At 50.7% G+C, this 25262-nt stretch overlaps 1 protein-coding gene across 1 annotated transcript in view; it reads left to right on the forward strand.

The window, feature by feature from the left end:
• Positions 1-25262, forward strand: part of LOC147122451 (netrin-G1-like) — an 86947-nt gene that overhangs the window by 55244 nt on the left and 6441 nt on the right. The window contains exons 4-6 of the mRNA XM_085983606.1: positions 9020-9192; positions 10940-10966; positions 23435-23602. Coding sequence (XP_085839732.1) covers positions 9020-9192; positions 10940-10966; positions 23435-23602 — 368 coding nt within the window. The remainder of the gene's footprint in view (positions 1-9019; positions 9193-10939; positions 10967-23434; positions 23603-25262) is intronic.

Consider the following 25262-nt stretch of genomic DNA (forward strand, 5'->3'; position numbering starts at 1 on the left):
CTCCCAGGGTCCGAGGTTGAGGAGTTTGTGATCGGGAGAGTGGAGGAGCCCGGGACAGCGTTCCCGCTGTGTGGGGCGGGGTTAAAATCCACCCTTTCATCTTTTGGATTGTAGGATTGTCCAGGAGTAAAGTAGATCAGCGAATCTATCCCACTGATCCCAAATCTCAGCCTGTGCTTCCTCTTTATATCCTGAATCACTGATATCCGCTTCTGTCAGTTTTACTCTCCCGTTTCCTGGAGATTAGTGTGGGAAAGGAGAGTAATTTGTTGTGTAAACCACTCATTCTCTCACTGAATGTTGCTCATTCACCTGATCGGAACCTGTAGCTCACGGTGAAGTACGTCGGTATGAGGGGCGAGTTGGCTAAGGTCAATTGGGAAACTACATTAAAAGGCATGACGGTAGACAAGCAATGGCTAGTATTTACAGAATTAATACATAATTTACAACAAATATACATTCCTTTAATGCACAAAAACCCCACAGGAAAAGTGGTCCAACCGTGGCTAACAAGAGAAGTTAAAGTTAGGATTAGATCAAAGGAAGAGGCTTTTCATGTTGCCAAAAAGAGCAGTAAGTGTGAGGATTGGGAGGATTTTAGAATTCAGCAAAGGAGGACCATGAAATTGATAAAGAAAGTGAAAATAGAATATGAGAGTAAACTAGTGAGAGATATAAAAACAGACTGTAAAAGCTACAGGTATGTCAAAAGTAAAAGATTAATGAAAGTAAATGTGGGTCCCTTACAGGCTGAGACAGGAGAAATTATAATGGGGAATAAGGAAATGGCAGAGAAATTAAACAAATACTTTGGGGTCGATTTTCCTGGAGCCGTCAGGCGGGGTTTCAGGCGTGTGGGGGGGGGGAAATCCTGAATTCGGGGGTCCCGACACCATCCTGCCCAAAACCCCGCTCCACGCAAGTTTCAGAGGCGGCGGGTACCCGCCCCGCACTGGGACCCGTCGACCCCAGGCGGGAAGGGATTAGTGCCAATTAACTGCCTGTTAACAGGCAGTTTTTAGCCTAATCCCTATTTTGAGGGGTGTCGTGTGGGATTCCCGATCGCTCCAAACCACGCCAGGTTAGAGCAGGCGGGCCGTCGGGTTGGAGGGGTCGCAATGTCAGTGTTCAGGTGATGGGTGCATGAGTGCAAAGGTAAGTGTGTTTGGTGTGTCTAAAGTATGTAAAGTACTTTTACTTACCTGTACTTACCTTCACAGCCTTTCTTCCTGTAGGCGTCGGGAGCGCATCACTCAGCCGGCAGTTAAAGCTGAATGGCTGCGATCTGTGATAAGTGACAGCCTTCAGCTTTGAGTGCTGCTGAGAGTTCTAACTGAGTCTGTGCAGAAGGACTCATGTTAGAACTCAGACTGTCAGTGTTTGACAGCTTCAAACAGCTGTGAAACACTGATATTTCATCTGGGCGGGCTCAACAAGGTCAATCAAGGGAAGTTCGTGCGGATTGGCCGGACGTCGATGTAGGCGGGTCTAAAACCCGAAAGTTGTAGTCCCGCCTTCTTCCCGACACCTTCGGGAAAATCGACCCCTTTGTGTCTGTCTTCACAGAAGGAGACACAAAAAACTTCTGGAAATAGTGGAGAACCAAGAGTCCAGCGAGAATGATGAACTGAAAGAAATTAGTATCAGTAAAAAAATAGTGCTGGAGAAATTAATGGGACTAAAAGCCGATAAATCCGCTGGACCTGATGGCCTACATCCTGAGGTTTTGAAGGAGGTGGCTATAGAGATAGTGAATGCATTGGTTGTCATTTTCCAAATTCCAGATTCTAGAACGGTTCCCACGGATTGGAAGGTAGCAAATGTAACCCCACTATTTAAGAAAGGAGGGAGAGAGAAAATGGGGAACTACAGATCAGTTAGCCTGACATCACAGAAATCACAGAAACCCCACAGTGCAGATAGAGGCCATTTCGGCCCATCGAGCCTGCACCGACACATATCCCACCCGATCCCTGTAACCCCTACACCAACACATATCCCATCCTATCCTCGTAACCCCACATATTTAATCCCCCTAACACTAAGGGTCAATTTATCATAGCCAATCAACCTAACCCACACATTTTTGGACTGTGGGAGGAAACCGGAGCACCCGGAGGAAACCCACGCAAACACGGGGAGAATGTGCAAACTCCACACAGACAGTCACCCGAGGCCGGATTCGAACCCGGGTCCCTGGTGCTGTGAGGCAACAGTGCTAACCACTATGCCACCGTGCTGACATCAGTAGTAGGGAAATTGCTAGAATCTATTATTAAGGACGTGGTAACAGGGCAGGTAGAAAATAATAAAAGGATTGGGCAGAGTCAGCACGGATTTATGAAAGGGAAATGATGTTTGACAAATCTGTTAGAGTGAGTGGGCAAGAACATGGCAAAGTGGAGAAATGTAAAGTTATCCACTTTGGCAGGAAAAATAGAAAAGCAGAGTATTTATTAAATGATGAGAGATTGGGAAATGTTGGTGTTCAGAGGGACCTGGGTGTCCTTGTACACGAATCACTGAAAGTTAACATACAGGAACAGCAAGCAATTAGGAAAGCAAGTGGTATGTTGGCCTTTATTACAAGAGGATTTGAGTATAAGAGTAAAGACGTCTTACTGCAATTATACAGGGCCCTGGTTAGACCACACCTGGAGTATTGTGGACAGTTTTGGTCTCCTTACCTAAGGAAGGATATACTTGCCATAGAGGGAGTGCAACGAAGGTTCACCAGACTGGTTCCTGGGATGGGGGGTGATGTAAGAAAAAGGAGGCTTACCATCAAGTAACTTTAAAGTAAGCTTTAAGTAACTTATAAACACACTATACACAAGAGAGGTCTTTACCATGCCTCTGGTAGAAGCCTCTTACAATACTGAACAGACCAGTATTTATACCAGTCCAACAGGAAGTGACACATGACAGGAAGTGAGGTATGTACACAGTTCATAGTTCACAGGAAGTGATGACATAACTTCCCGGAAGTTATTATTTTTATCACATTCTTCCCTCCTGCAGGTTTAGGAGGCTGTGGTCTACCTTTTGGTCCGCAGCCGCCGAACAAGGAAGAGTCGCACCCGTTTGGATTCCCATCGTAGAGGGTCGCTGGTCCGCTTACATGCGGTTGGCCATTGGCCAGAGTCCGTGTGGCCTGGATTGCCCTGTGAAGGGTCGGGGAGATCATGGCTTCGAGTACGAGCCCCAATAGGTTCAAAGTCAGACTGCCTCTGTTCAGAGGGAGGTGCAGAGCTGGTCTGTGGCGGACCAGTACTTTCATGCGTGGTACTGGGAGGGTCGCAACCTTGAGCACGGGGTTCTACCGGCACCAAGCTAGTTGGTGTCCGATCAGGATCCTGGAGAGGGGTACCCGATAGGTCCCAAGAGTTTCCTGGTGAAATGCCATCACCCGATGTCCCACTAGGTCCTGGTGGGCAGGGAGCCAGATCCCGTAATGATACGGTAGATTCTCGGCCGTCGGAATATCGTATGTTTGCATAGGTGGGGTTGGCATCAGTTAGTTCGACCTCGTCTACAAGAGGGTCATTTTTAGACGTCCGAACGTATCTTCGGAGTAATACAGGTCCAGGAGTAGTTAGCCATGACGGGAGTGATGTCCCATGAGATGAGCGACGCTGGAATCCAAAGAACCGCTCATGAGGTGTAGTATTTGTGGCTGTAGAAAGCAGGGACCGTATAGAGTGCAATGCATCCGGAAGCACTGTTTCCCATTGCTGGTCTGGTAGGCCCCGAGATCTTAAAGCGAGACGTACGGAATTCCAGATGATACCGTTATACCTCTCTACCTGCCCATTTCCGATGGGATGGTATGGTGTTGTTTTGCTTGTAGCAATTCCCCGTTCTGAGAGGTAGTCCTTGAGTTACCTCGACATAAAGGATGGACCCCGATCTGAGTGAATATAAGCCGGCATGCCACAGAGAGAAAATACCTGCTCAAGGCAGCAGATTACTGTGGACGCCAGCATATTGGAGCAGGGGAAGGCAAACGGAAAACGTGAATATTCGTCGATCATGGTGAGCAAATATGTGTTCCGAGTTGAAGAGGGCACTGGGCCCTTAAAATCGATGCTAAGTCGTTGCATCGGTTGGGTTGCATGTATGAGTATACCATCTGAGGGGCGGAAGAACTGAGGTTTTAATTCCGCACAAAGCCGGCATTCTGAGCATATTTTCTTTACATCTCCAGTGGAAAAAGGGAGATTCCGTGATCGTACGAAATGTAGCATGCGCGTAACGCCAGGATGGCACAAACCATTGTGGACATCCATGAGGGTGGAGGATGACATAGTGGAGCAGAATGCCCGTGTGAGGGTGTCCGGGGCCACATTCTCCTTGCCAGGCCGATAGAGAATGGTATAACCAAAAGAGGCCAGTTCCATCCTCCAAAGTTGTATTTTATTATTCTTAATTTTGGTTCGTTTTCGATTATCAAGCATGAAGGCGACTGATCGTTGGTCCGTGATCAATGTAAAGTGCTGGCGAGCTAGAAAATGGTTCCACTTCCGTACTGCCTCTATGATGGCTGTGGCTTCTTTCTCAACCGGAGGATAATGTAGCTCGGCACCTTGTAAGGTCCTGGACATAAATGCTACAGGACGACCTTCCTGATTCAGAGTAGCCGAGATCGCCACCTCCGAGGCATCACATTCAACCACGAAAGGGAGATTCTCATCAATGGAGTGAAGAGCTGCTTTCTCCAACTGTTTTTTGAGAAGGTTAAAGGCTGCAACAGCCGCTGTTCCCAGTGGAAATGATCTAGCATGCAGCAAGGGTTGGATTTTGTCCGAAAAATGAGGAATCCATTTAGCGTAGTATGCAAACAGACCGAGAGCCCGACGTAAAGAAGCCGGATTCTTAGGTGACGGGAGCTCTTGGAGCGGGCGAAGTCTTTCTGGGTCTGGCTTAATGATACCATTGCCTACGCAGTAGCCAAGGATGTTGATGGTCGGTTGCAACTCAACAGATTTGGATTCATTCAGGGTCAAATTACGGCGATGGAGGGCATCCCGAAATTTTTGGAGGTTGGAGTCATGTTCCTGTTCATCGTGACCTGCAATGGTAATGTTATCAAGATAGGGAAAAGTGTCCCTTAGGTTTTCCTGCTTAACCAGGCCATCTATTGCCCATTGAAAGACAGCCACTCCATTAGTAACCCCGAATGGGAGGCGACGAAATTGGTACAGCCGTCCATTAGCCTCAAAGGCTGTGTACTGCTTATCTGAGACCTTCAAGGGTAACTGATGATAGGCACTTTTTAAATCGTAAGTTGAGAACACTTTGTATTCGGCCAGTTTATTAACCATATCATCAATGCGTGGCAATGAGTAGGCGTCCAAGTCGGTATATTGATTGATGGTTTGCGAATAATCGATGCATAGTCGCTGTTTGTGAGGTTTTAGAGGGTTCTTGACAATGACGACTTGAGCCCGCCAGGGCGACGAACATGGTTCAATGATATCCTCTGCTAGAAGTCGAGAGATTTCAGCCGCAATAAAAGATTGGTCTTCCTGATTAAAGCGCCGCGATTTCGTTATTATCGGTTGGCATTGAGGCGGAATACTGGCAAATAATGAGGGTTCATCAAGTGAAGCTGCTGATAATGCACAAAATGGTAATTTAGACGGTATATTAGAAATAGTAAGTCCGGGTTTGGATCCACCAAACTCAATGGTGAGTTTCTTATGCTGTTTTTGGAAGTCCAGTCCTAAGAGGAGATCACTACATAAGTCCTTGAGCACCGAAAGTCGGGTGGAGGGATACATACGACCATGAAGTGTCAAATCAACAACACAAAAGCCGGAGATTCTGGTATTAAGTGATGACTGGGCCATCGCAATTGCCTGGTCCGATGGGAAGACATGTAGTTTCAATTTCGCAACAATCTGTTCCTTAATGAAACTATCAGTACTTCCTGAGTCAATTAAGGCATCTAAGGTATGCCCTTTAATTGAAATTTTTGTGGCTGCCTGAGACAGGTTCTGTGGGCAAGCAGCTGTAATTGGTGTCGTTGCACAGAGAGTGGCTAAAACTCTCGGTGTGCTTCTTCGGGAGAGAGCTCGAGAGGAAGCTTGATAGGTCCTAGCTGGAGCATCTTGATAGGCCCTAATTGGGGCAGTTCGGTAGGCCTTAGCTGGATTGGTCCTCGTAGAGGCCCTTGATAGGCAAACTTTAGCAAAGTGTCCTTTTTTCCCGCAATAACTGCAGATTGCATTGCGAGCAGGGCAGGTTTTCCTAGGGTGAAAAGCATCTCCACAAAAGAAGCATTCCTTCCTAGATTGCCAAGAGGCTGCTAAAGTGGGGTCGTCCTCCTCTTCTTCATCAGAATTATCAGAATTAGATTCCCCCATGATAGGGTTCACCTGAGACCGCTTGAATTGTCTGGTTGCAGCTACAGCAGCAGATCGAGATCTGGGCAGCTGATAGAGGTCTGCATTTCTCTTTGCCAAATCCAGTGAACAAGCTAGGTCAAAAGCTTTTTGTAGCTCAAGTGTTTTACTTTCTAGTAGACGCTGGCGTATAAATGGAGAGGCAATCCCGCAGATGAAAGCATCACGAATCATTTCTTGGCGGTACAGCTCAGCTGAGGCTGCCTGAAATTTACAATCTACGCTGAGCCTACGAAGTTCTTGCAGGAATTCGTCAATTGATTCCCCTGGCCCTTGTCGGGCTGTGGCCAGTAGATGTCTAGCATAGACCTCATTTGGGGTCTTGGCATACAGTTTCTTAAGTGCCCGAATTACCTCATCGTAATTATCCCATTCATCAACATATTCGAACACTTTTGGGGTCACATAATTGATAAGTATCTTCAATCTAGCAGGAGCATCCGCTTCACATTCATCCAGAAAATTCTCAAAAGTACGGTACCAATGCTTCCATACCCTGCCAGCTGCTGGTGCATTCGGGTCCAAGTCCAGACGAATAGGTCTAAGGACTTTCTCCATGATGGGTGGTTCCCTGGATCCTTAATTCCGAGTTTGTCCGAAGGTCTAGTATTCGTGAGTGTAAATATTAAGTTACTTAAATTGATGTAAGAAAAAGGAGGCTTACCATCAAGTAACTTTAAAGTAAGCTTTAAGTAACTTATAAACACACTATACACAAGAGAGGTCTTTACCATGCCTCTGGTAGAAGCCTCTTACAATACTGAACAGACCAGTATTTATACCAGTCCAACAGGAAGTGACACATGACAGGAAGTGAGGTATGTACACAGTTCATAGTTCATAGTTCACAGTTCACAGTTCACAGGAAGTGATGACATAACTTCCCGGAAGTTATTATTTTTATCACAGGGGGATTGTCCTATGAGGAGAGATTGAGTAGACTGGGCCTATATTCTCTAGAGTTTACAAGAATGAGAGGTGATCTCATTGAAACATACAGAATTCTTACAGGGCTGGACAGGGTAGATGCAGGGAGGATGTTTCCCCTGGCTGGGGAGTCTAGAACCAGGGGTCACAGTCTCAGAATAAGGGGTCGGCCATTTAGGACTGAGATGAGGAGAAATTTCTTCACTCAGAGGGTGGTGAATCTTTGGAATTCTCTGCCCCAGAGGGCTGTGGAGGCTCAGTCATTGAGTATATTCAAGATAGAGGTCAATAGATTTTTGAATATTAAGGGAATCAAGGGATATGGGGATAGTGCAGGAAAGTGGAGATGAGGTAGAAGATCAGCCTGATCTTAATGAATGGTGGAATAGGTTCGAGGGGCCGAATGGCCGACTCCTGCTCCTATTTCTTATGTTCTTCTGTTAACTAGCACTGTAACCACGACAGGGAATTCAATCTTCAAATGAATGAATTAATGATAGTTTATAAACATCCAGCAAAAGATGTGGCTGGTATTAGTTTAGTGTGGAGTTGTAACAGAGTTAATATTTAATGATTCCTCAATCATCAATTACTGGTCATTTACACCTCCTGGACTTCCGGCTGCTCCTCGCCCGGCGGGAATTGAATGATTTCAGTTTAAACCTTTGAAGAGATTCCCAGGTTTAACGCTTTCTGAGCAAACCCTGGGACAATCCGGCCCGTTTGGTATTTGGGTGAAATTGGGGAAAGTGGGGACTGACCCAGGAGAAGAGGGAAGGTGGAGATTATCAGTCTTTCAGTCTTCATCTTCAGTCTCCGCTCCGAGTGTCTCCTCCTCATGTGTCCCGGTGTCACATTCTGTCCGAGCTACGCTCCTGTGAAGCACCTTGGGACATTTAACTACGTTAAAGGCGCTATAGAAATGCAAGTTGTTGTTGACACTGACCTACATTGGCTCCCGGTCCAACAACACCTCGATTTAAAAATTCTCATCCTTGTTTTCAAATCCCTTCATGTCCTCACCAGTCCCTATCTCTGTAACCTCCTCCAGCCCCACAACCCTCCGAGATCTCTGCGCTCCTCCAATTCTGGCCTCTTGTCCATCCCCCACTCCCTTCGCTCCACCATTGGCGGCTGTGCCTTCAGCTGCCTGGGCCCTAAGCTCTGGAATTCCCTCCCTAAACCTCTCCGCCTCTCTCTCCTCCTTTAAGACGCTCCTTAAAACCTCCCTCTTTGACCCAGCCTTTGGTCACCTGTCCTAATATCACCTTATGGGGCTCGGGGTCAGTTTTTGTCTGATTTACACTCCTGTGAGGCACCTTGGGAGGTTTCACTCGTTACAGGCGCTATATAAATGCACGTTGTTGTTGTTGAAGGTGTTGTTGTTAAGGGAGAATGAACTTGTATTTCTATAGCGCCTCTCACGCCCTCAGGACATCCCAAAGCGCTTTGCAGCCAATGAGGTGCTTTTGTGGGATGTGCTGAGGGTGAGAGGCGCTCTATCAATGCAAGCTCTTGCTCTGAGGGGCCTGGAACAGTTTGAAATGCAATAAGTGTCAGAAAAGTGTTGGTGTCGGGAGAGCTGAGCTGGGAAAGGGAGAGCGGAGTCCCGGAGCGGAGAGTCCCGAGTCTAACCCAGCTGCTCAGCCCATTTGAAAGCAGCTGCCCTTGTTTTTTGCCAGGTGTAAGTGCAATCTTCACGCCAACAACTGTATCTTGGAGAAGGGGAAGCTGAGTTGCGAGTGCGAGCACAACACGACGGGGCCGGACTGCGGGAGATGCAAGAAAGGCTTTCAAGGCGGAGCGTGGAGAGCGGGCTCGTACCTCCCAATCCCCAAAGGGACGGTCAATGTGTGTGAGTAACCCGAGCTTCCCAGCCCGGCCCAGTGCCGGCGCAAGATCGCTTCAGATTTCATTCTCAGCCCAACTCCCCGCAACGCATCGACTCCAAAATACAACCCAATGGATGGTTCTGATTGTGTTAATATGGAAAGAGATCCCAGCGGGAGATTGTCCAGACCCAGGGAAGAGGAACAGAGTCCGAGCCCACAGCCCACTGAGAGAGGGGGAGAGGGAGGGGAGAGAGAGGGAGAGAGAGAGAGAGGGAGGGGAGAGAGAGGGAGGGGGAGAGATAGAGGAAGAGAGGGAAAGTGAGGGGGAGAGATCGAGGGAGAGAGCAAGGGAAAGAGAGTGAGGGAGAGAGATAGAGGGAGGAGAGTGAGGGCAGAAGGAGAGAGGGAAAGTGAGGGGGAGAGTGAAAAAGTGAAACAGAAAGAAAGATAAGGAAAGAGCGAAAGAGAAGGTAAAGAAACAAGAAACAGAAAGCGAGAAAAAACAGGGAGATAGAGAGGGTAGGAGAGAGAGAGAAAGTAAATAAGAAAGAGACAGAAAGTAAGAGAAGGAAATAAAGAAAGTGAGAGACAAGGGCCTAGAAATTCGCTATCGCCGCGCCAGGTCTTTAGCGCCCGAAATTTTGCGCTCGCCCGGATTCCCGTAGCGCCCGCCTGAAATTCAGTTGCGGTGCCCCAAGACGGAGGCGGGCGCTATTGCAGGGTTTGGCCGCCTCGCTTGGGGCGATGAAAGTCAATTGCAGGCGTCCAGCTGCCACTGCGGCACCCGATGCGGTGTGGCAGGCTGGGGTACTGCAGGCCTCCTCCTTCTCTTAAGGAGGAGCTGCCTGCAGCCGTGAGATCACCGCTGGACTCCCCCGGCAAATGAGCCCGGCACCACGGAGAAGTGCCGGGCTCGCGGGAGTCAGACACCAATGCCGCGGGGGGGTGGTGCAGGAGTCCGGGGAGGGAGGTGCGGCCAGGCGGCCGCCGGGAAAGCGGCCGACCGCCCCTCCACCTTTATGCGCCGGCCTCTCGGAGCTGCAAGTCCCCGTTTTTCAAACGCTGTTTGCGGCCGCCACGGGCGAGGCGGCCGCAACTGAATTTGGCCCTCGGCACGGAATTGCATTGGAACCGGGGCGCTGCGCACACCGATGACGTCATCGGTGCCGGCGCAGCGCTACCGGCTAACGCTGATGTTAGGGACCAATGAATTTCGGGTGCTAAAAAACTTCCGGCGCAAACCACTCTAGCCAATAAGTGGGCGCAAACGCGACTGAATTTCTAGGCCAAGCTCTCCAATTAGTCCCACTCCCTGCTCTTTCCCCACAGCCCTGCTAATGTTTCCCCTCCAAGTATTTATCCAATTCCCTTTTGAAAGTTCCTATTGAATCTGCTTCCACCGCCCTTTCAGGCAGCGCATTCCAGATGACAGGACTGGGCAGTGAGCGAGGGGTCTGTGTGATGACTGACACCCTTACCTATTAACCCTGCGGACTTACACACTAATCACACGGAGTGGGAATGGAGCCACGGACTAACCTCAGGCTCACCTTCCGTCAGCTCTTTAGCAACTCTAGCTGGTGTGACCCAGGGCTGGTGTGAGTGCTCAGAGGATGCAGCCCGCCAATCCCCATCACTTCAATGTTCCTGAGTTTGAGTGAGGTCCATGTCATCAACACTCCATGTGATGGGTTGGATTAGTGTGTTTATGGAGACAGATTGTTAATCAGACCTCTCTCTAACTCTCTTTGTTTCTGGTTCCCTCTCCAGGCCTCCCTGACACCGTCGCGAGTGGCCGTAAGTAGGACCTACGCTCTCTGACCTGTGACCTGCTGACCCAGAGCCCATTTCAGTATCTGGAACAAACCCTTCCCCTCAAACCTCCCTCATCTCTCACTGACATGCAGCCGAGAGCGAGAGTCCCAAAGGCTGTGTTGCCTGCCCGGTGCCAGGGTTAAGGACATCTCCTCTGGGCTGGAGAGAAATTTGAGTGGGAGGGGGAGGATCCAGTTGTCGTGGTCCATGTTGGTACCAACGACATAGATAGGACAAGGAAAGAGGTTCTGCTGAGGGAGTACGAGCAGCTAGGGGCCAAATTAAAAAACAGAACCACAAGGGTAATAATCTCTGGATTACTACCTGAGCCACGAGCAAATTTGGCTAGGGTAAATAAAATCAGAGAGTTAAATGCGTGGCTCAAAGACTGGTGTGGGAGAAATGGGTTTTGCTTCTTGGGACACTGGCACCAGTACTGGGACAGGAGAGAGCTGTTCCATTGGGACGGACTTCACTTGGCCAGTGCTGGGACTAGAATCCTGGTGAATCGAATGACTAGGGCTGTAGAGAGGGCTTTAAACTAATTAGTGGGGGGGAGGTTTCAAGAGAGCGAAAAATAAAATTGTCAGCGGAGAAGGCAATAGAGCAAGGTAGCAGTGGGGGAATTAAAAACCAGAGCGTGTCAGGAAGGGACAGAATGTATAAAGGTAAAGTTAAAGTAGTAAACGGGGTAAAAGCAGGAATAAATTGTCACAAAACATATTTAAAAGTTCTTTATCTGAATGCACGCAGCATTCGTAACAAAATAGACGAGTTGACGGTACAAATAACTACACATGGGTATGATCTGGTGGCCATTACAGAAACATGGCTACAAGGTGACCATGACTGGGAACTAAACATCCAGGGGTATTTGACAATTAGGAAGGACAGACAGGAAGGAAAGGGAGGTGGGGTAGCTATGTTAATAAAGGATGGAATCACTGCAATAGTGAGAAATGATATTGGGTCAAAGGATCAGGATAGTGAAACAGTTTGGGTGGAGATAAGGAATAATAAGGGGAAAAAGTCACTAGTGGGCGTTGTCTATAGGCCTCCTAACAGTTGCAACTCTATTGGTCGGAGTATAAATCAGGAAATAGTTGGGGCTTGTAATAAGGGAACAGCTATAATCATGGGGGATTTTAACTTTCATATTGACTGGACAAATCAAATTGGGCAGGGCAGCCTTGAGGAAGAGTTCATAGTGTGCATTAGGGACGGGTTCCTTGAGCAGTATGTTACTGAACCAACCAGGGGGCAGGCAATCTTGGATCTGGTCCTGTGTAATGAGACAGGATTAATAAAAAATGTCCTAGTAAAGGATCCCCTTGGAATGAGTGACCATAACATGGTTCAATTCCAAATTCAGTTGGAAGGTGAGAGATTTGGATCTCAAACCAGCGTACTATGCTTAAATAAAGGAGACTATGAAGGTATGAGAGCAGAGTTGACTAAAGTGGACTGGAAAAATAGATTAAGGTGTAAGATGGTACATGAACAGTGGTGTACATTCAAGGAGATATTTCACAACTTTCAAGAAAAATATATTCCACTGAGGAAAAAGGGGCGTAAGAGAAAAGACAGCCATCCGTGGCTAAGTAAAGTAATAAAGGATAGTATCCGACTGAAAACAAGGGCATATAAAGTAGCCAAATCTAGTGGGAGGATAGAAGATTGGGAAGCATTTAAAAGCCAGCAAAGAATAACTAAAAGATTAATTAAGAAAGGGAAGATAGATTATGAAAGTAAACTAGCAAAAAATATAAAAACAGATAGCAAGAGTTTCTACAGTTATACAAAATGAAAAAGAGTGGCTAAAGTGAATGTTGGTCACTTCGAGGATGGGACCGGGAAACTAGTGGTGGGTAACATGGAGATGGCAAAAACGCTGAACAAATATTTTGTATCAGTCTTTACAGTAGAGGACACTAAAAATATCCCAACACTGGACAAACAGGGGGCTATGGGGGGGAGGAGCTAAACACGATTAAAATCACTAAGGAGATGGTACTCGGTAAGATAATGGGACTTAAGGCGGATAAATCCCCTGGACCTGATGGTTTACATCCTAGAGTCTTGAGAGAAGTAGCGGTAGGGATTGCGGATGCATTGGTGGTAATTTTCCAAAACTCCCTGGATTCAGGAACGGTCCCAGCAGATTGGAAAACTGCTAATGTAATGCCCTTATTTAAAAAGGGAGGTAGACAAAAGGCTGGAAACTATAGACCAGTTAGCCTAACATCTGTGGTTGGTAAAATGTTGGAGTCCATTATTAAGGAAGCAGTAACAGGACATTTGGATAAGCATAATTTAATCGGACAGAGTCAGCATGGTTTTATGAAGGGGAAGTCATGTTTGACAAATTTGCTCGAATTCTTTGAAGATGTAATAAACAGGGTGGATAAAGGGGAACCAGTGGATGTGGTGTATTTGGACTGCCAAAAGGCATTTGACAAGGTGCCACATAAAAGATTACTGCACAAGATAAAAAGTCACGGGACTGGGGTAATATACTGGCATGGGTGGAAGATTGGCTCTCTAACAGAAAACAGAGAGTGGGGATAAATGGTTCATTCTCGGGTTGGCAATCAGTAACTAGTGGTGTTCCGCAGGGGTCAGTGCTGGGACCCCAACTCTTTACAATCTATATTAACGATTTGGAGGAGGGGACCAAGTGCAACATATCCAAGTTTGCCGACGATACAAAGATGGGAGGGAAAGCAGTGAGTGAGGAGGACATAAAAAACCTGCAAAAGGACATAGACAGGCTAAGTGAGTGGGCAGAAATTTGGCAGATGGAATATAATGTTGGAAAGTGTGAGGTTATGCACTTTGGCAGAAAAAATCGAAGAGCAAGTTATTATCTAAATGGAGAGAAACTGCAAAGTGCTACAGTACAAAGGGATCTGGGGGTCCTGGTGCATGAAACACAGAGGTTAGTATGCAGGTACAGCAGGTGATCAGGAAGGCCAATGGAATCTTGGCTTTTATTGCAAGGGGGATGGAGTATAAAAGCAGGGAAGTCTTGCTTCAGTTATACAGGGTACTGGTGAGGCCACACCTGGAATATTGCGTACAGTTTTGGTTTCCATATTTAAGAAAAGATATACTTGCTCTCGAGGCAGTTCAGAGAAGGTTCACTCGGTTAATTCTGGAGATGAGGGGGTTGACTTATGAGGAAAGGTTGAGTAGGTTGGGCCTCTACTCATTGGAATTCAGAAGAATGAGAGGCGATCTTATCGAAACATATAAGATTATGAGGGGGCTTGATCGGGTGGATGCGGGGAGGATGTTTCCACTGATGGGTGAGACTAGAACTAGGGGGCATAATCTTAGAATAAGGGGCTGCCGTTTCAAAACTGAGATGAGGAGAAACTTCTTCACTCAGAGGGTAGTAAATCTATGGAATTTGCTACCTCAGAGAGCTGTGGAAGCTGCGACATTAAATACATTTAAAACGGAGATAGACAGTTTCCTAGCTGATAAGGGAATTCGGTGTTACGGGGAGCGGGCAGGGAAGTGGACGTGAGTCTAGGTTCGGATCAGCCATGATCCTATTGAATGGCGGAGCAGGCCCAAGGGGCTGTATGGCCTACTCCTGCTCCTACTTCTTATGTTCTTATGACCGAGGAACAGGTGTAGGTGTGAGCAGGGGCTGAGTGTGAACAGGTGTAGGTGTGAACAGGGGCTGAGTGTGAACAGGTGTAGGTGTGAACAGGGGCTGAGTGTGAACAGGGGCTGACTGAACAGGTGTAGGTGTGAAGAGGGGCTGAGTGTGAACAGGTGTAGGTGTGAAGAGGGGCTGAGTGTGAAGAGGGGCTGAGTGTGAGCAGGTGCAGTTGTGAACAGGGCCTGAGTGTGAACAGGTGTAGGTGTGAACAGGGGTGGAGTGTGAACAGGGGCTGAGTGTGAGCAGGTGTAGTTGTGAACAGGGACTGCATGTGAACAGGTGTAGGTGTGAACAGGGGCTGAGTGTGAGCAGGTGTAGGTGTGAGCAGGGTTTGAGTGTGAACAGGTGTAGGTGTGAGCAGGGGCTGAGTGTGAGCAGGTGTAGGTGTGAGCAGGGGCTGAGTGTGGGCAGGTATAGGTGTGAGCAGGTGTAGGTGTGAGCAGGTGTAGGTGTGAGCAGGGCCTGAGTGTGAGCAGGTGTAGGTGTGAGCAAGTTCTGGGTGTGAGCAGGTGTAGGTGTGAGCAGGGTCTGAGTGTGAGCAGGTGTAGGTGTGAGCAGGGTCTGAGTGTGAACATGTGTAGGTGTGAGCAGTTGTAGGTGTGAGCAGGTGTAGGTGTGAGCAGGTGTAGGTGTGAGCAGGGGCTGAGTGTGAACATGTGTGGGTGTGAGCAGGGTCTGAGTGTGAGCAGGGGCTGAGTGTGAACATTTGTAGGTGTGAGCAGGTGTAGGTGTGAGCAGGTGTAGGTGTGAGCAGGGGCTGAGTGTGAACATGTGTGGGTGTGAGCAGGGTCTGAGTGTGAGCAGGGTCTGAGTGTGAGCAGGGTCTGAGTGTGAGCGGGGTCTGAGTGTGAGCAGGGTCTGAGTGTGAGCAGGGTCTGAGTGTGAGCGGGGGCTGGGATCAGGAGTTTGCTTGTTCCTGTATCTATGGAGTAAAGTATAATCTCCTCGAGCGGTGCAGCAGATACGAAGCAGGGAAGTTGTAATATTTACGATGCACATCTTAGCTGAGAGGAAAGTGCTTCTTAACTCTGTCTCAGTGAGAACATTCAGTGGGAAGTGGAGGGAATATTTGTAGAAAGCCGTTTGGTTGCTGAGCCCGAGATCAATGGGGACCTGTTGTAATCCCGTTATCCCAGATACAGGAATGGGAGCTGGGTGAGTGTCTCGGCCTCAATCTGTTCCCCTTTGTTCCCGGATTTTGCATCAACTCGTTCCCGTTTATTTTACCCTTCGCACGCTGTCCATGTCATTCCAAACCATCCGTCACATTAAACCCCCAAACCAGCCCCAGACTGACCGGGAGCAGAGTGACCATAACTCCCCACACTGACCGGGAGTGACTGTAACTCCCCACACTGACCGGGAGTGAATGTAACTCCCCACACTGACCGGGAGTGACCGTAACTCCCCACACTGACCGGGAGTGACCATAACTCCCCATACTGACCAGGAGTGACCATAACTCCCCATACTGACCGGGAGTGACCATAAATCCTCACACTGACCGGGAGTGACCATAAATCCCCACACTGACCAGGAGTGACCATAACTCCCCATACTGACCGGGAGTGACCATAACTCCCCATACTGACCGGGAGTGACCGTAACTCCCCACACTGACCGGGAGTGACCATAACTCCCCACACTGACCGGGAGTGACCATAACTCCCCACACTGACCGGGAGTGACCATAACTCCCCACACTGACCGGGAGTGACCATAACTCCCCACACCTACCGGGAGTGACCGTAACTCCCCACACCGACCGGGAGTGACCGTAACTCCCCATACTGACCAGGAGTGACCATAACTCCCCACAATGACCAGGAGTGACCGTAACTCCCCACACTGACCGTGACTGGGGCACTTTGGGCATCTATGAAACCTTATACTTTGACCCCAAACCTGCCCCTTTCCTGCCCAGGGACAGCCAGAACCTACAGGAAGAAACAGACACTCAAACCTTCTTCACCGACACAAAGTTAACTAAAGATAAACTAGTTCTAATGTCTGGCGATGAATCTCCATTTTGTGCTGAATTACTGAGCGTGTTGTTGCTGGATTGGGTCACGCTGAATAATAACAGGGAGACTCAGTCACATCCTGCATTACACAGTTTGCCTTTCAAACCCTCAACCTACTCGAATGTACCAAAATCCCATAATAACAGCCTGTCACCGGCCTCACCCCATTAAATCATCGGCTCCGTGGACCAGATTCCCGCTAATTAGTGATCGATCCGCTTCGAGCTACAACACAGGCAGTGAGTAGACCCGGAGAAGCGACTGATTGAGTCGACATTGGCTCCCGGTCCAGCAACACCTCCAATTTATAATTCTCATCCTCACGTTCAAATCCCTCCATGGTCTCACTCCTCCCTGTCTCTGTAACCTCCTCCAGCCATAAGACCTTCCAATGGTCAAGAATCTCATCACTAGACGTCGTGAACCCAGAGCAGGGTAGGAACTCTCATATAGTGTTCGCTCAGTGATGCGCTATCAATTCCTCATAAAAGACAGAGAGTTGATTAATAGGCTTTTATTAGCAAAGAACAGAGCATGCCTCTCGTGGTTGCCTGGTATCCAAAAGGGCAGGGGGCTGCAGAGCAGTCACCTTTATTCCCGGGCATGTGGGTGGAGCCAGGGGCGGAGTCAGCTGAGGCATGCATAGGCACAACAGTGTGCAACAACAACAACAACAACAACAACAATAACAAACAGTGGTTTACCACATTCACCCCTTGTTTAAAATTGAGTCCGGCGGGGTGAAGTGGACTAAAAGTTTGTGTAATTAAGTCTATCAGGTGGCCTTGTATGCCGTCCTGATTGTCGTAGCAGCGGCGGTGATGGTGCAGCATCCAACGCCGAACCTGGCGTCTCGTTGAGAGGTTGTGTAGTCAATGGCGGGTCCTGGGGCTGCGGCATGCCGTCTACAGGGGTCGGGGTGTGGGTAGTGGTGGGTGGCGATGGTGGTGTCTCAGGGGCACCCGAAGGTGCGAGGTCTCGTGTGGAGACTGTGCCCTCCTGCCCGTCCGGGTACGCTACGTAAGCATACTGGGGGTAGGCGTGGGTAGTGGTGGGTGGCGAAGGAAGTGTTTCGGGAGCACCCGAAGGTGCGAGGTCTCGTATGGAGACTGTGTCCTCCCGCCCGTCCGGGTACACCACGTAAGCATACTGAGGGTTGGCGTGGAGGAGGCTCACTCTCTCGACCAGGGGGTCCGTCTTATGGGACCTCACGTGCTTCCGCAGTAGGACGGGTCCTGGAGAAGTCAGCCATGTCGGTAACGAGATCCCCGATGTGGACTTCCTGGGGAAGGAGAACATTCTCTCATGAGGGGTGGCATTGGTGGCTGTACAGAGCAGTGACCGAATGGAATGGAGCGCCGCAGGGAGGACCTCCTGCCAGCGAGAGGTCAGAAGGCCCTTAGATTTCAAGTTTAAAAGGACTGCCTTCCAGACCGTCGCATTCTCTCTTTGCAACTGGCCATTCCCCCGGGGGTTGTAGCTGGTGGTCCTGCTTGTAGCAATACCTCTCGCGAGCAGGTACTGACGAAGTTCGTCGCTCATAAAGGATGAGCCCCTGTCGCTATGAATATAGCTAGGGAAACCGAACAAGGCGAAGAGGTCATTCAGACATTTAGTGACCGTGGTACTGGTCATGTCTGAGCAAGGGATGGCAAACGGGAAACGGGAGTACTCGTCAATTATATTGAGGAAGTACACATTGCGGTCAGAGGAGGGGAGGGGCCCTTTAAAATCGACGCTCAGGCGCTCGAAGGGGCGCGTGGCTTTGATCAGGCTCGCTCTGTCTGGCCTATAAAAATGCGGTTTGCACTCGGCACAGATTTGGCAGTTCCTGGTCAATGTCCTAACCTCCTCGATGGAGTAGGGCAGGTTACGGGATTTGATGAAATGGAAAAACCTGGTGATGCCCGGGTGGCAGAGGTCATTGTGGAGGGTCTTCAGTCTATCAACCTGCGCGTTGGCGCATGTACCACGTGATAGGGCATCTGGGGGCTCATTGAGTTTCCCGGGCCGGTACAAGATATCGTAATTGTAGGTGGAGAGTTCGATTCTCCACCTCAAGATCTTGTCATTCTTGATATTGCCCCTCTGCTTATTATTAAACATAAAAGCTACTGAACGCTGGTCAGTGAGCAGGGTAAATCGTTTTCCGGCCAGGTAATGCCTCCAATGTCGCACAGCTTCCACAATGGCCTGGGCCTCCTTTTCGACAGAGGAGTGTCGAATCTCGGGGCCCTGGAGGGTCCTTGAGAAAAAGGCCACGGGTCTCCCCGCCTGGTTAAGGGTTGCAGCTAGGGCAAAGTCGGATGCGTCGCTCTCCACTTGGAAAGGGATGGACTCATCCACTGCGTGCATTGTGGCCTTCGCAATATCTCTTTTTATGAGAGTGAAGGCTGCACATGCCTCTGCTGTCAAGGGGAAGGAGGTGGACTTGATGAGGGGTCTGGCTTTGTCCGCATAGTTGGGCACCCACTGAGCATAGTACGAGAAAAACCCTAGGCATCTCTTCAGTGCTTTTTGGCAGTGGGGGAGGGGGAGCTCCATAAGGGGTCGCATTCTGTCGGGGTCGGGGCCGATGACTCCGTTCTCCACTACGCAGCCAAGAATGGCAAGGCGCGTGGTACGAAACATACATTTGTCCTTGTTGTATGTTAGATTCAGCCGCTGGGCCGTACGGAGGAATTTCTCTAGGTTAACATCATGGTCCTGCTGGTCGTGGCCGCAGATGGTGACGTTGTCTAGATAGGGGAAAGTGGCCTGGAGCGCGTTCTGGTCAACCATCCGGTCCATCTCCCGTTGGAAGACTGAAACCCCATTGGTGACGCCGAAGGGAACTCTGAGGAAGTGGTAGAGATGACCGTCAGCTTCAAAAGCTGTGTACTGGCGGTCCTCAGCCCTGATGGGGAGCTGGTGGTATGCCGACTTCAGATCAATCGTCGAGAACACCCGGTATTGTGCTATCTGATTGACCATGTCAGATATGCGGAGGAGTGGGTATGCATCTAGCTGGGTGTAGCGATTGATCGTCTGGCTGTAGTCGATAACTAGGCGCTGTTTTCCGCCAGTCTTCACTACCACCACTTGTGCTCGCCATGGGCTGGTGCTACTTTCAATAATCCCTTCCTTCAGGAGTCTCGCTACCTCGGATTTAATGAAACTCCTATCCCCGGCACTGTAACGCCTGCTTTTAGTAGCGATGGGCTTACAGTCGCGGGTGAGGTTAGCGAACAAGGAGGGGGGGGAGACTTTAAGGGTGGAGAGGCTGCAAATGGTGCGCGGCGGGCGATTTAAAAGCTGCTGGCTGCAGACTGTGAGTGGGGGGAGGGGTCCGTCGTACGCTAATGTGACACTTTTAAGGTGGCACTGAAAATCCAACCCCAGTAGAACGGCAGCGCAGAGATGGGGCAGGACCAGAAGTTTAAAATTTTTGTATTCTGTGCCCCGTACTGAAAGGGTCACCACACAGTAGCCACCGACGTCCGCTGACTGGGCTTTGGAAGCCATAGAGATCCGATGGCGCGTCGGCAGGACCGGGAGAGAGTAACTGCGCACCGTGTCGGGGTGGATAAAGCTCTCCGTGCTCCCGCTGTCAAAAAGGCAGGTAGTGGCGCGGCCGTTTACCGTAATGTCCATCATGGACCTGGACAGTTGATGAGGGAGAGATTGGTCCAGCGTCACGGAGGCCAGCGTATGGTCAAGCGAGTCGATGTGGTCGTCAGATGAGGCGGTGGTTGAGTCCGGGTCCCCCGTGATTGAAGTTGGAGGCGTCCAAGATGGCGGACAAAATGGCGGCGCCCATGATCCCGATCCCCACGCGGCTGGGGGAGCCCAAGATGGCGGACAAGATGGCTGCCCCCACGGTTCGCACGCGGCGCTGCTGGCGTTAGCGGTTTTACCTTTGCAGGCGCTGACATAGTGTCCTTTCTTCCCGCAGCCGGAGCAGGTAGCGTTTTTCGCCGGGCAGCGTGCTCTGGGGTGTTTTGCCTGGCCACAAAAATAACATTTCTGTGCCTTGGACATCGCTGCAGCAGTTGGAGGTGGCGGTCCCATGACCCAAGGTTGCGGCGTCCACGGTGCGGAGCGGTTAGGGGAGAAAGCGTCCATATTCCTGTGGGCCGCGTCGAGCGAGAGCGCGAGGGACACTGCCTTTCTCAGGTCTATTTCTCCCTTTTCCAACAGTCTCTGCCGGGAGTAGTCGGACCTTAGACCCGCAACGAAAGCATCTCGGATCAGTCCCTCCGTGTGTGCTGCGGCTGATACTTCTTTGCAATCGCAGCCTCGGCCGAGTATCCGTACTGCCCGTAGGAAGGCCTCCACCGATTCCCCGGGCTGCTGTCTGCGGGATCTTAAGAGGTGCCTGGCATAGACCGTATTTACCGGGCGTGCGTATTGCCCTTTAAGCAGATCGATAGCCGCCGCGTAGGTCGTCGCGTCCTGGATTATTGTATAAACTTGGTGGCTCACCTTTGAGGCCAGGATTTTCAGCTTGTTTTCGTCTAGGGTCACAGTTGAGGCTTCCAGGTAGGCCTCGAAGCAACGCAGCCATTGTGCGAATTTGGTAGCCGAACCCGCTTCTTGGGGGTCTAGGCCCAGGCATGTTGGTCTGAGGGCTCGCAGCAGCGCCTGCTGCTCAGCGTTTGGCACCGTCGGTTAATGCAGCTCCTGCTGTTCAACATTTGGACCCGACATTTTGCTTTGCTAATAAAATTGATGCGCTATCAATTCCTCATGAAAGACAGAGAGTTGATTATTAGGCTTTTATTGGCAAAGAACAGAGCATGCCTCTCGTGGTTGCCTGGTATCCAAAAGGGCAGTGGGCTGCAGAGCAGTCACCTTTATACCCGGGCATGTGGGTGGAGCCAGGGGCGGAGTCAGCTGAGGCATGCATAGGCACAACAGTGTGCAACAACAACAACAATAACAAACAGTGGTTTACCACACTCAGTACTGCCCCTCCGACAGTGCAGCACTCCCTCAGAACTGCCCCTCCGAGAGTGCAGCACTCCCTCAGTACTGCCGCTCCTACAGTGCAGCACTCCTTCAGTACTGCCCCTCCAACAGAGCAGCTCTCCCTCAGTACTGCCCCTCCGCCAGTGCAGCGCTACCTCCGTACTGCTCCTCCGACAGCGCAGCACTCCCTCAGTACTGCCCCTCTGACAATGCAGTGCTCCCTCTGTACTGACCCTCCGACAGTGCAGCGCTCCCTCCGTACAGCCCCTCCGACAGTGCAGCCTTTCCTCAGTACTGCCACTCCGACAGTGCAGCACTCCCTCAGTACTGCCCCTCCGACAGTGCAGCGCTCCCTCAGTACTGCCTCTCTGACAGTGCAGCACTCCCTCAGTACTGCCGCTCTGACAGTGCATCGCTCCCTCAGTATTGCCCCTCCGACAGTGCAGCACTCCCTCAGTACTGCCCCTCCGACAGTGCAGCGCTCCCTCAGTACTGCCTCTCTGACAGTGCAGCACTCCCTCAGTACTGCCCCTCTGACAGTGCAGCGCTCCCTCAGTACTGCCTCTCTGACAGTGCAGCACTCCCTCAGTACTGCCACTCTGACAGTGCAGCGCTCCCTCAGTACTGCCCCTCTGACAGTGCAGCACTCCCTCAGTACTGCCCCTCTGACAGTGCTGCAATCCCTCAGTACTGCCCCTCCGACAGTGCAGCAATCCCTCAGTACTGCCCCTCCGACAGTGCAGCGCTCCCTCAGTACTGCCCCTCTGACAGTGTAGCATTCCCTCAGTACTGCCCCTCCGACAGTGCAGCACTCCCTCAGTACTTCCCCTCCGACAGTGCGGCACTCCCTCAGTACTGCCCCTCTGACAGTGCAGCACTCCCTCAGTACTGCCCCTCTGACAGTGCAGCGCTCCCTCAGTACTGCCCCTCCAACAGTGCAGCACTCGCTCAGTACTGACCCTCTGACAGTGCAGCACTCCCTCAGTACTGACCCTCTGACAGTGCAGCACTCCCTCAGTACTGACCCTCTGACAGTGCAGCACTCCCTCAGTACTTCCCCTCTGACAGTGCGGCACTCCCTCAGTACTGCCCCTCTGACAGTGCAGCGCTCCCTCAGTACTGCCTCTCTGACAGTGCAGCACTCCCTCAGTACTGCCCCTCTGACAGTGCAGCGCTCCCTCAGTACTGCCTCTCTGACAGTGCAGCACTCCCTCAGTACTGCCCCTCTGACAGTGCAGCTCTCCCTCAGTACTGCCCCTCCGACAGTGCAGCACTCCCTCAGTACTGGCCCTCTGACAGTGCAGCACTCCCTCAGTACTGCCCCTCCGACAGTGCAGCGATCCCTCAGTACTGCCCCTCTGACAGTGCAGCGCTCCCTCAGTACTGCCCCTCCGACAGTGCAGCGCTCCCTCAGTACTGCATTAATGTCGGTCTGGATTATGGGCTCGGGTCTCTGGAGTGGGACTTGAACCCACGACCTTCTGACTCCGAGGCGAGAGTGCTGCCCACTGAGCCACGGCTGAAAGGCCCCTAACTTGGCAGTACTGTATAAAACCCGGCACAGGACTCTATAAACCCGGGATTGGGACCATCCATTGCCATCTGTCTGATTCACTGCAAACCGTAACTAGCCGGGAGTCTGATGTTCTCCCCTCACTGCTAAAAGCCTCAGTGTTCCCTCCCTCCCATTCCAGCCATTTCCTCCCCACCTCTCATTCCTGCAGCATGTGACCCTCTCGCAGTCTGCGACCTGTCTACGTCCTGTCTACGTGCCGTCTACACTCTCTTTCTTTTCCTTGCAAGACTGCGAATGCTTTGGCCACTCGAACCGGTGCAGTTACCTCGAGCTGCTCTCCACCGCCATTTGCGTGAGCTGTAAGCACAACACTAGAGGGCGACACTGCCTGTTATGCCGGCTGGGCTTCCACCGAAACCCTTCAGCACAGCTGGACCACCACAACGTTTGCCTCGGTCAGTTCCTGTTACAATCTCCGCTCTCGCCTCCTTCCTTCACCCTTCTGCTTTCAGCCCGAAACAAGATAAAGAAACAAAGAAAATACCTTCGATAGGGCTGAGCGAAAGGGTGCCAGAAATCAGCTCCCCTTTCCCCAGTGACTAGGCCCCAACCCAGCCTTTCCCTAGCGATGAGGCCTGGTCCAACCTTTCCCCAGTGACTAGGACCCAACCCAGCCTTTCCCTAGCAATGAGGCCTGGTCCAACCTTTCCCTAGCGATGAGGCCTGGTCCAGCCTTTCCCTAGCGATGAGGCCTGGTCCAGGCTTTCCCTAGCGATGGGGCCTGGTCCATCCTTTCCCTAGCGATGAGGCCTGGTCCAGGCTTTCCCTAGCGATGAGGCCTGGTCCAGCCTTTCCCTAGCGATGAGGCCTGGTGCAGGCTTTCCCTAGCGATGAGGCCTGGTCCAGCCTTTCCCCAGCGATGAGGCCTGGTCCAGCCTTTCCCTAGCGATGAGGCCTGGTCCAGCCTTTCCCTAGCGATGAGGCCTGGTCCAGCCTTTCCCTAGAGATGAGTGTGATGAAATATTCCATTCATCACTGCCTGTGACTGTGGTTGGTTTCAGTTTCATTTCCCTTACCTCTGTTCCGTTTCCTCACCATTGTATTGTACTATGTGTAGGGCTCCGCCCATACCTGGCCCATTGTATTGTACTATGTGTAGGGCTCCGCCCATACCTGGCCCCTATGTAAGCTGGCCCAGCCTGCAGCACATCCAGTACGGCAGAGCTCTGGATGGAAGATACCTCTCTCCTGTGTGTTACCTTCTAAGTCAATAAAAGCCTTGTTTTGTTTCGCTAACATCGAGTCTCGGATTTATTGAGGCACATCAATGAGGCCTGGTCCACCCTTTCCCTATTGATGAGGCCTGGTCCAGCCTTTCCCTAGCGATGAGGCCTGGTCCAGCCTTTCCCGAGCGATGAGGCCTGGTCCAACCTTTCCCTAGCGATGAGGCCTGGTCCAGGCTTTCCCTAGTGATGAGGCCTGGCCCTTGCTTTGTTGCGGTGAATCGAAAGCCCTGTGTTTTGCTGATATAATCGTTCCCTCCCTGTCTCCATTGTTTTTCAGGAATTTGTATTTTGTTTGTAATCTCAGGAAACGACCATCCCGACTCGTAGCAGCGTCGCTCGCCTCTGCTCAATGTTGCCCCTCCCCCCAGTGTCCAACAACAATCCTCTCTCCATTTCCTCATCTCCTCCCATTCTCCACACACAGAATTACACAGAATGTACAGCACAGAAACAGGCCATTCATAGGAACATAGAAACAGGAGGAGGCCATTCAGCCCTGCGAGCTGGTTCCACCATCCAGTTTGATCATGGCTGATCTAATTTTAAGGTTCTGCCCCCTTGTTCTGGACTCCCCCCACCAGAGGAAATAGTTTCTTTCTATCAACCCGATCAACTCCTTTAATCATCTTAAACACCTCGATTAGATCACCCTTTAACTCAGGGGAATACAAGCCCAGTCTGTGCAGCCTGGCCTCAGAATTTAACCCTTTTAGCCCCGGTGTCAGTCTGGTGAATCTGGACCGCTCCCCCTCCAAGGCCAGTCTATCCTTCCTGAGGGTCGGGCCCTGAACTCATAGAATCATAGAAAGTTACAGCACGGAAGGAGGCC

Source organism: Somniosus microcephalus, chromosome 3 (genome assembly GCF_052327205.1).
Source record: "Somniosus microcephalus isolate GS21.2 chromosome 3, FLI_Smic_1.0, whole genome shotgun sequence".
NCBI lineage: Eukaryota > Metazoa > Chordata > Chondrichthyes > Squaliformes > Somniosidae > Somniosus > Somniosus microcephalus.